This window comes from Oreochromis aureus, linkage group 18 (genome assembly GCF_013358895.1).
Source record: "Oreochromis aureus strain Israel breed Guangdong linkage group 18, ZZ_aureus, whole genome shotgun sequence".
NCBI lineage: Eukaryota > Metazoa > Chordata > Actinopteri > Cichliformes > Cichlidae > Oreochromis > Oreochromis aureus.
This window is the reverse complement of record NC_052959.1, coordinates 10325018-10337014: the sequence shown is the minus strand read 5'-3', so window position 1 is coordinate 10337014 and position 11997 is coordinate 10325018. Positions and strand designations below refer to the sequence as shown.

At 41.5% G+C, this 11997-nt stretch overlaps 1 protein-coding gene across 1 annotated transcript; it reads left to right on the top strand.

Annotated features, from left to right (window-relative positions):
- Positions 1 to 846: 846 nt before the first annotated feature.
- On the top strand, positions 847 to 11762 carry LOC116320402 (Y+L amino acid transporter 2). The gene is made up of 10 exons (XM_031740004.2): positions 847 to 1592; positions 1835 to 2367; positions 4118 to 4243; positions 4331 to 4475; positions 7339 to 7462; positions 7696 to 7799; positions 7911 to 8007; positions 8095 to 8244; positions 9501 to 9684; positions 10584 to 11762. The coding sequence occupies exons 1-10, from the start codon at positions 1444 to 1446 to the stop codon at positions 10676 to 10678; spliced, it is 1707 nt and encodes a 568-aa protein (XP_031595864.2). The 5' UTR covers positions 847 to 1443; the 3' UTR covers positions 10679 to 11762.
- Positions 11763 to 11997: the final 235 nt, after the last annotated feature.

Here is an 11997-nt window from a genome sequence, read left to right as displayed (position 1 = left end):
TTTGCTCCTATAATGTTACATGTGCTGCTGATTGATGTAGCAAAACCAACAAGGGACCACACTGTATATTGTTGTAGATAACTGAATGGGCCTAACAAAAATGCAAAGGTTCAGTGAGCTTCACTTGTTAAGTGTCACTTAAGGACTGAAAAATACACTTATCTGCCACTTTATTATGTACAGGTTGCTAATACTGAGTTGGACCCATTTCTGCCCTAATTCTTGGCAAAATAAATTCAACAAGTTGCTGGAAACATTCCTCCGGTCTGGTCAGCAATAATACTCAGGTAGTCTGAGGTGATCAGCTGGTGCTAAGTGGACCAAAGTGTGCCAAGAACCACACTGATGTTTGGTTGAACTCAAGCAACTTTCTTCAACCACATTAACATGCCTAAATGCATAGAGTTGCTACTATGCGTTTGGCTACCAATAATTAGATATTTGAGTTTACAAGCAGTTCAACTGGTGTACATGACAAATTGCCTATTAAGTGCACATGAAAGATGTGTGAAGCCACATTGACATCACCTACTGGTTTGTGAATTTTTGGAGCTAGAAGGTACCATATTTGGATTATTTAGCTAGCGCTAGATAGCTTGGCTAGTAAGGTGAATTAGCAGCCAAATACAAGCTAATTGATGCTTACTGCAGTAGAAAAGTGCACACTCTTTCTCAAATACTGAAGATGTCACCAACAACACAGAAATAGTCAAGACTATTCAGTGACTCGGACAAGCTGAAGTAAAGGTTAACATACAACTAGAGGCTACATTTGCCTATGTTGGCATACACCTGTTAGCTTCACAATCCATGACTTTAATGTTGAGTACAATTTAAACAGTCGAGTCTTCATCCTCATCGGCTAAATTACCAAAATAATTTTTGTAGCAGGCTATAAACATGTTTGTTGCTCCTGTACAGTTGGGCATTTTAACATGGTATCCTGTGAGGACTGACTTACTTTTGAGCCAACCTCAAGTGGGCTTTCAAGAAGTTGCACTTTTTAGCCTTTGTTGGCTGCTTGGCAAGAAATAGTTTATACAAGTTTATACTTCACTTATAGATCGTTCAACAAACAAGCTGCTGGACATAGCTTTCTAGTCATTTTCCTGGCCTGCAGATGTCCACGAGGCACAAAACAAACTCAAGGTATCAATCATTAAAAACACGATAAAAAACAATATCAAGTAGACTTATAGTCTTCCTTCTGTATACTATGGATGAGGTGGGTTATGCCCCTGGACACACTCCCTGCAAATTAAGATAAGCTTAATGACACTGTTCATCACAGTATCAATAACTATCCTGTATATGGGCTCAATGGAAGCTTGGCTCCCTCTGTCTCAGCTGTTGAAGGCTCTGTGTGGGCAAGAACGTCTGCTTGTCTCTGAAAATAGCACAGGGGGCAACATGAGAGTGTGGCCCTAGAAAAACACGTTATGGATGTGTTGGCCTGCAGAGATTGCAACATCGACCGTCCTGTTGGTGCCTCTCAGATGTGATCTCACCCGGTGCCAGACTGGTGTTTCAGACCTGAGTGGTGGCCTGAGTCAGACTGCATGTTCAGAGGAACAGACAGACTTGAAAACAAGGTAAGTTCATCTTTTGTTACTTACATGCCTGTATTATATGTCATGAGTCACTCGTGCTGTTTACTTATATCTATAATTATAAACAAAGGGGAATGATCTGTGTTGGGGATTTGCATGCTTGTATTCTTAAGTTTGAACATGTGTCATGGAGAATTTTTTATTTTTTCAAATAAATTGTCTTATAGGTAAGTTTGTTAAATTTGAATAATCCCATCTAATTTTCCCTATCATCTCCACCTCAGCACTGCTGGAATAATGGGGGATCTGAGACAGACAATTGGGGTCATGTCACAGACGATATGTCCGAGCTCACGAGTTCCATCTGAGGAGGACCTAAAGGCCCCAAATGGTGTTAAAGAAGAGAAAGTGCAGATGAAGAGGGAGATTTCTCTCCTGAATGGGATCTGCCTCATTGTGGGCAACATGATCGGCTCTGGGATTTTTGTTTCACCAAAGGGCGTACTCATGTACAGCGCTTCTTATGGACTGTCGCTGCTCATCTGGGCTCTTGGCGGGATCTTCTCAGTGTTTGGGGCTTTGTGCTACGCAGAGCTCGGCACCACCATCACCAAATCTGGAGCCAGCTACGCCTACATCCTGGAGTCTTTTGGTGGCTTCTTGGCTTTCATTCGTCTGTGGACGTCCATCCTCCTGATCGAGCCAGCCAGCCAGGCTGTGATTTCGCTGACATTCGCCAACTACCTGGTGGAGGCTTTCTACCCCACCTGCCAGCCGCCGTATGCTGCTGTCCGCCTCCTTGCTGCAGCCTGTCTCTGTAAGAAACACAGCTGTGTCTGAATGAGTGTACCCACTGGGTTTTGTATTGAGCTGTGTATGTGGATTTTTAAATGAAACAAAATGTGCTGTTGCAGTTTGCTGCAGAAAAAGCTTAAATTTACCAACTACTCACATCTGACTCTTGCATGCTTTTGGTATACCCACGAGTTCATGGTCGACCCAATGACAGCAAGGTGCTACGGTCCCGTGGCTGCAAAACAACCCTAAACATCACATCTCCACCACCGTGCTTGATAGTCAGATGAGGTGTTTGTGCTGATATGTTGTTATTTGTTTTCTAAAAACATTTTTGCAGTTTGTTATTGACAAAAATATCAACTTTGGTCTTGTCTGTCCAGAGGACATTGTTCCTTAAGTCTTGTAGTTTGTTTAGATACAACTTTGCAAAGTTAAGCTATGCTGCCATGTCCTTTTTAGAGAGAAGAGACTTTCTCCTTCCAACCTTTCCAAACAAAGCTATAGTCATTCAGTCTTTCTTTCTAAGTGCACTCTTGTAAACTGTAACATTTAACATGTTTACTGAGGCCTGTAGAGTCTGAGAAGTAGCTCTTGGGGGTTTTTGCAGTTTCTCTTAATGTTGCAGTCTGACCTTGGGGTGATTTTGTTGGAACATCCACTGCTGGGTTGATTGCGACATTGTGTTAACACACACACTTGAAACTCTAAACCACCAAACTGCTAAAACATCAGCTTGATTTCTGTGGAAGGAGTGAGGATGCACTTGTTTTCTCAATGCCAAGTCTAAATTCGTATCAGTTAAAGCCATTTAATTTCTTTTTAACCTCTAAAAACACCTCTCAAATCTAATCCTATTTAAATTAATGAATAAAGCATCTACTTGGTAAACCTTGGTTAAACACATTCCTGCACTGGGTTTAAATTACATAATTATGGTGATACAATCAAATATTGCTACTTGTAATTTTACCCTGATATATCCACTGCTTATATTAAGTTACTACTGATAAACACCTACCCTCATCCACTCCTGCCAGTTCAAAAACACAGCCCAGGGATTCAGTGGTTACTGCTGTTGCTTCACTGTTTTCTGTTTCAAACTTGGGCCTGGATCTTCTGTGTGGAGGTCTAGTTTGTCACTGGAGCTGCCCACTGCTAATGCTTCGAATGGCTCAAATGCAGATAATTAATTTCCTTACAGATCCCTGAACATGTATATCTTGCAGAATATAGTGAGGCTTTTATTGTGAGGCAGTCAGGAGAAATGTAAAGCGTTTAGTTTTGTTTCGTTTTGAATAGTTGAGTAAAACCAGATTAAATAAGCTTTAGTGCTGCCCACAGTCACATCCGATCTATTCATGCCAGTACCAAACTCAATAACCCTTTGTAGTACTGGCATAAGCTAAAGTTAGGCTGCCAGTCCCGTGTCACAGAGTTTTGCAGCGATTGGATTGCGTGCTCCGAAGACTGTAGCAAGCAGAAGTGTTATTTAGGTGAGAGAGCAGTGATGCTGTGAATCACCCATCGCTCTCCCAAGAACTGCGATTCTGTTTTGGTATCCACAGGCCGATTGCAGCCCACGTGACAGAAAGAAAGGAGCAGTGTGAGAGAGTCAGGTTTCCGTTAGCTACAAAGTGCTTTAGTTTCACAAACTGCTGGCTAAACTGCTGTGTCATGCAGGATTCCTTAATGCACATCGTAGAAAGCAGAAGCAGTGTTTCTGTGTTTGGTCATGTTTGTTCATTGCCTTCATCCTCTGCTTTCTCCAGGTATCCTCATTTTCATTAACTGTGCTTATGTGAAGTGGGGGACTCTAGTGCAGGACATCTTCACTTATGCCAAACTGATGTCACTTTTCCTCATCATTATTATAGGAATCCTAAAAATATCCAGCGGTAAGTGAAGGTAAAAGTAAGAATTCATGTGGGAAAACAAAAAAAAATGTTACACTCAAGGTAAAACTCAAGCTTGTCTTTGTGTAGGAGAAACAAAGAGCTTTGAGAACCCGATGGAGGGCTCCTCGGCAGACCCCGGCGCCATTGCTTTGGCCCTCTACTCAGCTCTCTTCTCCTACTCTGGCTGGGACACGCTCAACTATGTAACTGAGGAGATTTGTAACCCAGAGAGGTGACTGAAGCAGGAGAAATGAAAAAGAAAATGCACTCAGCTCCATGGCAACTTCTGACTTGATTGTATTTCCTGCTTTTAGCTTAGTGATGAGAAATCCGCTAAAAGTTAATTTTTGACAGTGCCGATCAATCAGAGTAGAAGGGTTAACGTGCCTTTGAGCAGATTAGCTGAGATAGTACAGACAATAAAAATGAGCCACTGGACTCCTGCACTAAAACACAGCACTGACTATATTTTTAATGTCCACTCACAGCATTATACATCTGTGTAACGAGAACAAACAAAAAACATGACAGAGGATCATCTTAATGAAAGATTCATGCAAAGCTGCTTATTTTGGAACACGATTAGGAAATCACAAATATACGGTGGCCCTGAGAGGCCAAACGGACTGCAACTTAAGAAAACACCAGCAATAAGAAAAACGCTGCAAAAGCAAAAAAACAAAACACAACGGAAATAGGAAAAAAACACAAGGGAAGTGTTTTTGGGGAGACAATAACCCGACGGACCAGTTGCAGGAACCCAAAACATGGTAGGTGTGTTTTATCATGATTCATATAATACTGATGACGGATTTTTAGGCTAATAGTTACACACTTACCTCTCGTCTTTTCTTTCCTCACAAAACCGATAGATCCTCCACTTCTTCTAAGTGTCTCCCAGCGCAATTCTTAGCATATTTTGGTTCCTGCAACTGGTCCGTCGACAGTGTTGGGAAGGTTACTTTTAAAATGTATTCCACTACAGAATACTGAATACATGCCCCAAAATGTATTCTGTAACGTATTCCGTTACGTTACTCAATGAGAGTAACGTATTCTGAATACTTTGGAATACTTAATATATTATCATGCTGTTTACAACTACATGAATGTCCTATTGCTGTGATTTATTACTGTTACTGAAGGTCCGCGGCTCCGAAACGTAGTAAAGGGACCTCTGGCTAATACGTCGGGTTCGTGTCGGGCTGGTAGCCGAAAACTAGCTTTACTTTGTTGTCTGGGTCAACTTTGCTTGCGGGAGACAGAGAGAGGCGTTGAAAGGCTTCTCCAACGGAACTTATTTTTTCCGGAGGAAAACACGAACACAGTGTACAGTTGAGTCTTAATAGCTTACTTACAGCTGGGGTCGTCAGGCACTCTTCTTGGCTGCTGTGGTTATTATTATATTTACATGCTTCCAGCTCCCGTTTTTGCTCCGTGACAGCTCGGACTTTTCCTTTCTCTCCCTCCCTCGCTCACAGACACATAACGGGTATGGTAGTCCATTCTCCTGCAGCACGGACTACACTGCCCATCAGGCTACATGCTTTAGGGCCATGCCTGTAGCATTCTGCCTTTTAGCTTAGCACAACAACAACAACAAAAAAGCGCTCTCTCACCCAGGAAACACGCAGAGAGAGAGCGTCACCCTGTAACCATGGCAACCGTAACGCTGCCGCCTGGAACAACAGAACATAGCTGTCAAACAAACCCAAACAGTCCTGACCCGCGACAATATGAAACAGGGAAGTACCGCTGTGTATTCCATTTATTTCAACAAAGTAACTGTATTCTGAATACCACCTTTTTAAACGGTAACTGTAACGGAATACAGTTACTCATATTTTGTATTCTGAATACGTAACGGCGGTACATGTATTCCGTTACTCCCCAACACTGTCCGTCGAGTTATTGTCTCCCCAGAAACACTTCCCTTGTGCTTTTGGAAATTATTTTTTTCCTATTTCTGCTTTCTTTTTTCCTATCTCCTTTGTGGTTTTTCCTATTAGTGTTTTGTTTTTTCCTATTTCCGTTGTGTTTTGTGTGCTTTTGCAGCGTTTTTCTTATTGCTGGTGTTTTCTTAAGTTGCAGTCCGTTTGGCCTCTCAGGGCCACCGTACAAATGGCTTTTTGTACGTAGATTATCAGATATCACTGACATTGAAGTCAAATAAATTCTGTCTAGATAACTCAAAGGAGAGCCCTAAAACCTCTGAAAGAGTGACTGTTTAATAGCCCTGATAAAAATGAGTAAATTTCTCTACAGCCAGTGTTGTAGCTAAGGTAGAAAACAAATCCTATGAGTCATTTTCCGTGTTACAGCAACAACTCTCCTTACCAATAACAAACACATTTCTAAAAAGCTCTTTTGATTCTGTGAAATGTTAAAATTAGCTGGATGCAAACTTAATATAAACGCTTAGGGTCAGAAGGTATTTGTTTGGAAATTTTGTGTTTTGCATTGAATGTTTCACACATTTTCTTTACAGCCACAATATTGTAATTATTGTGCTTTTCACCTTCCAAAAGGTAGGTCATTGTTTTGTTTGCTCTTGGAAGCAGCGGACATTTTAAGCAAAAAAGTATAAAAAAAAACTACACTACAGAGTCATTACACACTACCTGCCCTTCACCAGACTGTGTGCAAACCCATTTGGACACTAGCTGGGAATGACAGCAGAGCATGCAGTAGCTACAGAGTCCTTCAGAAACTGGTGGAGACCAAAGCCAGAGCTAAAAGACAGTGAATAGTGGACATTTATAAGACAGAAAATATGCATGACTCCCAAAGAGGAGCTACTAAAGCAACCTAAATGGTGATAATCCGTCTAATTTCTGTTCCCTGCTAAGTAGCAAAAATATCCATTATCGCAGGTTTAACTGCAGATGATTTCAGTTGCTTGTTGTAGCACAGTGTCACATTACTGTCTTTTAATCGCTATCTGAACACTTTTAAATTGTGTATTGTTGGCATGACACCAGCTGCTATTCTTTGTCCCAGCTCTGTGTAGAACATATTCCTGAACAAAAGGAAATGAAGTGTAGGAGCTGATGATTCTTCTGTAATCACCGTGTGTGATTATGCTGTTGTTGCAGAAATCTGCCGCTGGCCATCGCCATTTCCATGCCCATAGTGACCATCATCTACCTACTGACCAACGTGGCGTACTATGTGGTTCTAGACATGCCCTCTCTGCTGGCCAGTGACGCTGTCGCTGTGGTGAGACACCTGAGAGATTCGTTCCTGCTAAATATAGATCTGTTCAGCTTAGAGCAGGACATTTTGTTCTCTGAGATGAAAACAGGACTTGAGAAAATAAAGTAATGTAACATCTAAGTCAGCTGCAGAAAATATAAGGGTTTAAGGCCCCGACAGACTCTTAAGAAAACTGCTCAGATCTCTTCATCGTGAATGTGTAGTGTGAAATAACCAATGCAAATGTGACCCCACAGACATTTGGAAACGCGGTCCTGGGGCCGTTCAGCTGGATCATCCCTGTTTCTGTGGCCATGTCCTGCTACGGAGGACTCAATGCTTCCGTCATTGCTGCTTCACGGTAATGAGAAAATACAGAGTGTGTCCCGACTTACTCTGTGATGACACTTGTGATGGAAGTATGACTGATGAAGTATTTTCCCACTAACCTTCCACCTCGCTGATCACACAGGCTGTTTTTTGTTGGAGCCAGAGAGGGCCACCTCCCCAACAGTCTGAGTCTGATCCACCTGAAGCGCTACACGCCCATACCTGCTCTGCTGTTCAACGTGAGAAACAGAACTGCCTTGTAAAACACAAATGAACATGTTTCATCATACCACAAACCCACTTGTCATTGCGCTGTGTGGCTACAGGGCTTAATGGGCCTGATTTTCCTGTGTGTGAGGGACGTGTTTCAGCTCATCAACTACTTCAGCTTCAGTTACTGGCTCTTCGTGGGTCTTTCTGTGGCTGGCCTCATCTACCTACGCATCACCCAGCCGGACAGACACAGACCTGTTAAGGTGAAGCTTCTTTTCTTTTCTTTTTTTTTAAAGTTTGACCTTTTTTGAAGAAAATGGCAGCAGGAAACCTAGCTTTAAATAGCTCTATATAGCATTATTATAATTCTGACATTCAGAACAATCTACTAGCCTTGATAAAGAGGTGAGAGGTCAAATATGGCATGATAGTTTATCATATACAGGACTTTCTAAATGTTACCAATACACACCACAGCTGTAAGGCTTTTTGTCAATTTTCCGCCATTAAGTTGACCTTAAAGACCACGTTTAGCCAAATTTGAATGGATTGTTAGTATGACCCCACTCCACACCCCAGAAAGTTTTATTCATTTTAAACATGGCCTCCTTGGCGGTGGTAATATGATCAAAAAAATCCAAAACGGGGGACAAACACTGGCGGGCAGTCAGCAAAGCAGCCAGAAAGCTGCCGTTGATGAATGAGGCTCGGACACACAACTGACAGAGGAAGCAGGCAGGAGCTAAAGTCAGGTCATACGTGTGATATCTAGCACACAGTAGGTTTGAAAACAGGAAAGCTGGCATGAACGGTGCCAAAGAGAGGAACTGAAACAGATAAGCGTGCACGGCAGTCTGGGATCCCAAATTAAAACAGGAAGTCACAAGCACATTAAGAAAGGTCAGATATGTATTTTGTTTGACGTGACATAATTTCTGTATGCAAGCTTGCCAACTTCTTTGACCCTCACATTTAACATAACCGAGTTTATTTACACTAGATTAACAATTCAAGGTTTAAAGATTATACCCATTCAGCTGTAGCTCTGCTGAAACACTACTGTGAACGAGAAGGAGAAAATAGGTGACTTGCCCCTCCTTATCTAGAATACAAAAGCAACAAATACACATTTAAGAGTGAAATAAGCTGTCGTGTGGTTGTAAGCAGATATAAAACCATTTTCAGATTCTGCTAAAGTGCTGTCCCCAAATCTGACCTCTCCCATCACAACAAACTGTTTTCACTTCCTGCTACTGCATTGCCATCTGTTGTTTGTTTATACATCAGCTTCCATGTGATGAAATAAAATCAGGAATTGTGTAAAGAAAGAAAGAAATATAAATAGGTACCATAGGTGCATGCACTCAGTGTGGTGGTGTTTTGTGCAAACTGTGTGATTATGAACGTAAAAAGATGGTGAACACGGTGTTTTGAACCATTCTTCATGTCAGCATACACATTTAAACACTCAGAGATTCTCAGAAAGACTAACCAGATGTGCGTGTGTTTCTCTTCGCAGCTCACCTTGTTCTTCCCCTTCATCTACTGTTTTTGTAGCCTGTTCTTGGTCATCGTGCCTCTGTACGGCGACACCATCAACTCCCTCATAGGAATTGGTATTGCACTATCTGGTGTGCCAGTTTATTACGTGGCCATTTACCTGCCTGAGGAGAGGAGGCCTAAATTCATCCGCAAGCTAAACAGTAAGACTTGAAATCTATATTTTATACTGTTTTCAGTTTTTCTTTAGGCCTCGTTGTCGGTTGAATATATAGTTATGTGAAAAACTAAGTACATCTTTACTGCTTCCATAGGAATGAAAGAATTGCAGTGAGAAAGTATGTGAGAGATGGCATGATGTTCTAACCTGGCAGCGCAGCTTAGGTTTGCAAAGTTGCAACTAAAAGACTTCTGGAACAACGTTCTCTGGACAAATGTAGAGATGTAAATCAAACACAGCATATCAGCACAAACACCTCATACCAACTGTAAAGCACAGTAGTGGAGGGTGATGATTTTAGCTTATTTTGCAGTCACGGGTCCTGGGCAGCTTGCTGTTATTGAGTCAACCATTAACAACTCTGTATGCTAGAGTCCGATGTGATGTATCACAATGGTGCAAAGTCCAGACCTAAACCTGACTGAAGTGCTGCAGCAGGACCTGAAGACGGCTGTGCATAAATGAATGCCTGCAAACCTCAATGAACTGAAGCAGCGTTCTAAAGAGTTGGCCAAAATATCACCACAATGATGTGACAGACTCATAAACTAATACGGAAAGTCATCGCTTCAAGTTATTGCAGTTAAAGGTGGTTTCACAAGCTACAAACAGATTGGGTGTACTCAGTTTTTCACAGGACTGCATAGCATCCTGTTTTTTTCCTTTTTCAAAGACTTGAAAACGCCCTGATTTATGTCATTCTCCTTAGAATTACGTGCTACATGTCCTCCTTTCACCCTTTACCCAGATTGCCAAATACCACCGTCTTTAACATCAAATTCAGGATTAGTCATCCTTAATTATGAATCAGCTGTAACTGACCTCTTCTCTTCCTCTCTCTCTTCCCATCCCTCCCACATCCTCCGCCGTGTCCCCACCTAGCCTTCGCCACCAGATACACCCAGATGTTGCTGTATTGCTGCCTGACTGAGTCTGACGCAGAGGAAGAAGTTCATGGAGGCATTAAAACACAATGAAGCCGCAAACAGACTCGTAAAGCCTTGTTCATGGAAAACAAGGCTTTGCATGTACTGAGCAATGAGGAGCAGGCTCTCAGCGTTTGCGAGGATTACTCCGATATCTCGAATGAAAGACAAATAATTTGAGAAACTGGTGACTTTTGATTTCTTCAGTAAATGTGCTACACTTTTCTACTGAGAGCAAAGAATATCTTCTATGAGGATATACGTTTAAAAATGTAGCCGAAACTAGAATTTTATTTTTGAGAGTTTTGTGAAGATGTAAGCTGATCACCTTTTGTCTGATTAACACGTTACATACTACGGTCGTGGTCATGTGATCACAGTCTTCAGTTTTCAGAAGCATATTTATCTCTGGATTTTTTTTACAGTTTGATTATATTCATATGTGGATGACTGTGCAAGTGTAAAACACTGTTAAAAATGTCGGTTTCAGCTAATGCAACTGATTCCTGAGCCGCTTCACTGCAAAGCTGTTTCACTTCAGGTATTTTCAAGATGTTTGCATCATCTTTTTTTTGAGAGAGAGCGAGCCAAGCTTTTTTTTCCACCAAGCAAACATTCACTGCAGGTTGGTGGGAAAGTCCCTCACACATTCGCTCACTGTCCGTTGGCAATTTGCAGCTTTGTGTGTCTTCTGTCAGCAGCTCTGAAACCTGCACGAGTGCACAAAACAATCAACGTTTAGATTTTATTTAAATGGCAAACCTTCTAATAATTTTACTATTTAAAAAACTCATCTGAACCAAAGAGCTTCAGCTCCGTATTTTTATTCTTGCACTTTTATTCTTGCTGAAATATCTCAAACAAATTAGTTTCTCTCCCTTTTAGGACAATCTGTGTTTAAGATAGCTTTGTTGTGATTGGCTGCCCCTCACAAACAGAAGGTTCGAGTCCTTACAGTCAGAGCTGTATGCCTGGGGTGGCCAAATTATTGTATCAATTCACTCTGACAGGAAACAGAGCCAAGGGTAGAAAAATGAGCAGTCTGAAGCAGTCCCCTATAGGCCTGTGGCATTTACAGCCTCTTCACTTATGTAACATCCCCAGCAGGCATTGAATTAAACTCTTTTTGCATTTACAGGTGTGTCTGTTATGAACAGATTCTTATTCAATTTCTTTTCCCCCAGGTATTAATTTACGTATAATGTGTGAATATTCTCTCAAAGTACATCTGTATTCAGAATACAAGTCTTGAAAAGCTTGTGATCATGCTCTCCAGAATGTATTCTGAACTGGAAGTTATAAATGATGTAAAGTGAAATGAAATTGAAAAAAAAGAAAAGATTAAACTAATTCCAATCTGCATGCCGCCC